This window comes from Lemur catta, chromosome 2 (genome assembly GCF_020740605.2).
Source record: "Lemur catta isolate mLemCat1 chromosome 2, mLemCat1.pri, whole genome shotgun sequence".
In the NCBI taxonomy this organism is placed as follows: domain Eukaryota; kingdom Metazoa; phylum Chordata; class Mammalia; order Primates; family Lemuridae; genus Lemur; species Lemur catta.
The window spans coordinates 35,458,929-35,463,580 of record NC_059129.1 but is presented as its reverse complement, the minus strand read 5'-3'; the positions used below and the strand labels follow the sequence as shown (position 1 = coordinate 35,463,580).

At 56.9% G+C, this 4,652-nt stretch overlaps 1 protein-coding gene across 3 annotated transcripts; it reads right to left on the bottom strand.

Annotated features, from left to right (window-relative positions):
• Window positions 1-1,629: 1,629 nt before the first annotated feature.
• On the bottom strand, window positions 1,630-4,126 carry CD2BP2 (CD2 cytoplasmic tail binding protein 2). Of its 3 annotated transcripts, none has more exons than XM_045543354.1 (7): window positions 3,987-4,126; window positions 3,338-3,443; window positions 2,983-3,118; window positions 2,700-2,857; window positions 2,157-2,595; window positions 1,964-2,073; window positions 1,630-1,878 (listed from the first exon to the last, which is right to left on the bottom strand). In XM_045543354.1, exons 2-7 carry the CDS (start codon window positions 3,413-3,415, stop codon window positions 1,768-1,770), a joined length of 1,032 nt encoding a protein of 343 aa, XP_045399310.1. In that variant the 5' UTR covers window positions 3,416-3,443; window positions 3,987-4,126; the 3' UTR covers window positions 1,630-1,767. The 3 variants fall into 3 exon arrangements, with proteins under 3 accessions (XP_045399310.1, XP_045399309.1, XP_045399311.1); XM_045543353.1 differs by having other exon boundaries at window positions 3,338-3,476; window positions 3,987-4,070; XM_045543355.1 differs by lacking the exons at window positions 3,338-3,443; window positions 3,987-4,126 and adding an exon at window positions 3,243-3,335.
• Window positions 4,127-4,652: the final 526 nt, after the last annotated feature.

The window sequence follows — 4,652 nt, the reverse complement described above, 5'->3', positions numbered from 1 at the left end:
CCCTGGAGACGAATCTGTTGCCATTTCTAGCTTCTACGGGCCACCTGCCTCCCCTAGCACCAGGCCCTTCCACCGGCACAGCCAGCAGCGCAGCATCTCGCCCATCTCACTCACCCTCCCAGCCCCTTTCACTGACAAGGGCCCTCGTGATCATACCGGGTCCACCCAAAATCCCTAATCACAGCCGCATCCCGCTAGCCAAGGCAACATTCACCAGCACAGGGAGTGATCAGTGAGGGGCACTCAGGAGGCTGGGAGAAGTGAGGTCAGCTTTGGACGAGGGGAGCCTGAGGTGCCTGCAGGACATCCAGGGGGAACTGCCCCTTGGCTTCCTTCGTCAAATACTAACTCCTCCCAAGAGACGGTCACGGGGATATAAAGATGGATTTCACTGGTCTCAAGACAGTTGCTTTTCATTTCTGAACATTTCTGAAATTAACATGCATCTTTTAATGGCATTGTACAAGTGTAACTGGCAGACTCTTTCTTTCTTAGTGGCACATAAAGTAAGGTATCTTACCACTGATGACTTCTTGGAGTCAACGAAATTCCAGTCTGGGCTGGCACTAGAGTGGGCCTCACCAGAGCGTCAGGTACCCCCACCCCAGCCCAGCTCTCCACTTTCCTAGTTCCTAGCCCGGGGATCCCACATGTCCTGAGGCTCTGATGCTCAGATCCCTTGTAACTAACGGACTCCACCAGAGCCACACACATGCTCAGCTCTGTGACCACAGCAGGGCCCAGGACCACCCCTCCCCCCAGGAGATTCCAGTGGGGAGCCAAGATGGAAAAGTGTACGAAACAATCCAACTAGGGGCAAGTGAGGACAGGCACAAGGCAGCACTGGTGGCTGCTAGGCCCAGGCTAGACGATTACACCTCTCTCTCCCATGCCCCATCCACCACACTCTACATTCCTAGAAGGGGACCAGCCCAGTTTCCTCAAGGCACTAGCCCTGTGCCAGGCACACTGTGAGAGCCCAGGGAATGTAAGCTGCAGGGCCTTAAAGGACAGGCAGAAAAAGCTTTGTGCCAAGAAAGGTCTGGGAAAGAAGACCACTGGGTCTGGGCCAGCCCTCTGATTCACTGTGTGACCTTCAGAGAGTCACTGGCCCTCTCTGTGCCTGGTTGGCACCTTACCTAAACTGGCTCTCAGAATCTTGGGACTAGACGATCTTGGCCTACCCATCCCACCATTTCTATCCACCGTCTAGGGAGCTTCCTGTTCACCCCAACAGGGTTCCAAAGTCTTCTAGATGTCCAGCCCTTCCAGGCCTAAAATCTCCATTTTTGGGGCTCTATCCCCCGGTGGCTGCAAGGACAAACAACCTGAGATCCTGAAAACCAAAGACCTGAGGACAGCAAAACAAGAACCCCCAGAGAAGACTGGACAATAGAACGTGAGTGAAGGGATGTCTCATGGTGGGCAGAGTCCAGGTGGCAAGGCCAAAGGACACCTGACAGGCTCTACCCCTAACAGTGGTAAACAAAGGCGAGGTGGTTCAAGACGCTGGAGAGACACTCCCAAGGAGGAACTTCATGGGAGAAGACACTCAAGGACTGAGGCAAGTCCAAAGGAGCTGTGGCGAAGGCCCTTTGCTTCTGGCCATCAGCACAGCCAAGTCCCTAATACACAACTAAAGGCTTTTATTGGGAAAGGGAAACTGACTGAAGAGTGGCCTTCAACATCCTCACTGCCTGAGGCAGCTGGGGCCTCCTCCACAGAGTCCAGGAAAGAAGGGGCCACCAAACTGGGCCTTCAGCAGGCTCAGGTGTAGAGGTCAAAGTCAATGCGTTTGGAGTTGTAGAACTGACCACCAGGGGGATCCAGCTTCCGGCAATAAACACCATCTGGGAAGTAGCCTTCACTCACCCAGGTCTGCAGGAAGAGAGGGCAGAACTGGGTAAGAAATGATAGCAGTAGGGGGAAGGGAGGGACCAGGCAGAAGGAACCAGGGGCTTACCTGCATCTGGGCGCTGGTGAAGGGCCCGTACAGCTCAGCATCCCCTGTGTTCTCCCACTTATATTCCCACATCACATCCACCAGACCATCTCCTGGCGGCGACTCTGCTTCTAAAATAACAGGCAAAGCCACCTGGGCCTCAAGTGCCCTGCCTCTTGCCCTCTAAGGCCCCTCCTCTACCCTCCCAGCTCACCTCCTCTTTGGGCATGGGTTGCGGTCTCCAGCTCCCCCTCTGTCACTTCCTCAGCAAACATGTCCAGGGAAGGTGGGGGTGTGGGGTCCTGGGGTCCCTGGGTCCGGCACCCCAAACCCTTCAGCCGCATGGCTAACCGTTCCCTTGTTTCTTGGTATACGCCAAGGTTGCCCCGGGCCACCATCTGGTCAGCCAACCCAGAGAGCCGGTCCAGGCGCTGGGGGGAACTGGGCCGCCCAGGCCCCTTGCTACCCTCTTTGCCTCCTCCTCGGGCCCCCAGCCGCCTCAGTGCCCCAGCCACTGTTTCCCGCGGCAGGAGGAGCTCCAGAAGTCCTTCCAGGAGGGCTTGGGCACTCATTGGTGTCTGGCCCAAGCTGTCCTCCTCCTCCTCCGAGCCTGAGGCCTGACGCTGATCAGGTGGCCGCTCCCTGATCTTCACCTGTAATGGGAAAACAGGGAGTTATTTCCTACAAACTGCCATAGGTGCCTAGGCCCAGCATTTGCCACCCCCAGGCTCCAGCCGTGCCAGTCCCTGGGCCACACCCAGTCAATGTTGTCCAGCCAACTGTCTCGGATCTGAGCATCCCGGTTCAGGAAATAGTTGCCATCCACGTCAAAGTGGCCCTCCTCCATCTCCTCCTGCAGGTTGAAGGGTGTGATCCGTACACCCCCCTCGCTGGGGAGAGTGGCTGCTTCCTGACCTGCACCAAAGACACAGTTGCCCCATGCCAGGCACGCAGACAAAAGGCAGGGGTCTCCCTTGCTCCACACCCCCAGAAATCCCTACTTGTCCCTCCAGCAGAGTCAATTCTTGGGTATAGCTCACCCTCTACATCCTCTGAAGCCAGGATGTCATATTTGCTGGACGCCTCATCATCATCATCTTCCTCATCGCTGTCCAAAGAGTGTTTGCCTTTGAAGCGACTCCCAGGACCTCCTGCCCCAGCCACAGGGTCCACCAGCTGTGAGCAGAAACCAAACAGTCAAGAAATGCTGGTTACTGGCTACTCTCCAAAATACTCCAGGATCTGGACCCAAATTGAAAATCCTCCAAACCCATTCCTCAGAGAACCTGGAAAAACTAACCCTTTCTTTGTCTCCCAGCTTCATTCCTCTTCAAGCTTCTAGGTCCTCTCTTTTCCCCCACACCTTCCCTGGATGTGGGAGTTTGGCCCCCTCACCTTCTTCTTGGGGACGCTGATTTCATCTTCATCATCTTCATCTCCCACACCTTGGAAGGTCACTTTTCTCTTTGGCATGATGGGACACAGAAGTGTCTTCCTCCAGCTGAGCCGTGGAAAAGGATGCAGAGGAAGGGAGCTGGGTGAGAAGGGGACTCGCCGTCAGAGGACCCGCTGCACAACAAACATCTCTCCTGGTATGTGCCCCGTACAGTTTGGGAGGGGAGGGATCACAGAAGCAGGGCTGAAAGGGGAACTGGCAGCCAGGAGGCCCCGGGACTCGGTTCGGCATCCGAGTTAATGGAGGGGTGGACGCGCGGAGGATTCCCCCCCGCCGAGGACCCTACGGATACCCCAACCCTGGACGAAAGGAGGGAGGCTCCCCCACGTGATCACTCCCATACCCAGCCCCCGCCGAATGGGCGCGTTGGGGCTCGGTGGGTTGACACCCGTTCCCCAACCACGATCTTCCTCAGAGACCCGCGGGGTCCAGCGTGGACCCAGGAGCTGGCTCCCTGGCCGTTCCGCTCTTCCCTGCCCCGAACTCCCAATTCTGCGTAGTGACCCCCCAACTGTCCCAGGATGTGTGTACAAATGAAAGCGCGATAGAGCCACAAGGATTCGGCCAGTGCCCCCCGCGCGCGCTCACCTGGGGATCCAGAGAAGGCAGAGGAAGAAAAAGAGGCTTTCGCTAGGGTTACATCCGGGGCACCCGGCCGCCACCACCCGGAAGAGGACTGCGGAAAGCCCTAGGGAAGGCCGGAAGTGGCTTCACTCCGGTTAGAAGACTAACTTGATGAGCGGGCGGAAGTACACGAAGAGAAAGGGAAGACACCACCCTTCTCTTTCCCGCCAGAAGTGACGTCAGTCGCGTGGGGTGACAATGACGAGGAGGGGACGTATTAACGCTTAGACTCTGATCTGGCCTGAGGGATGGCGGGACGTGGTTTCGATTCCCTCGTACAGCAGTAGAGGCTCCAGGGGAAAAGTGGAGCACACTCTACTTAAAGGGGCAGCCAGGATCAAGGAGGGGGAAAATCCGAGCAGGGTCAGGGCGTTCTGCCCAAGTTTCCCTTTCCTGGGTCCGGCCAAGGGCTCTGCGCCCCCTACCATCTCATTAGAAATCCTACCTTCCCGTTCCTAACGCCTAGTTGTCAGCCTTCCCCCAGTCTGAGAGGTGCTCTTCTCCCTGAGGGCCCGCCACGGCTCTGAGGCACGTTCAGAACCCAGCTCTCTTTAGGACCCAGGGGAAGTCATTTGCCCTACGCCCTTGGGTGGGTTCCTGGGCGAAAGAGGTAAGAGCCATCACAGAAGA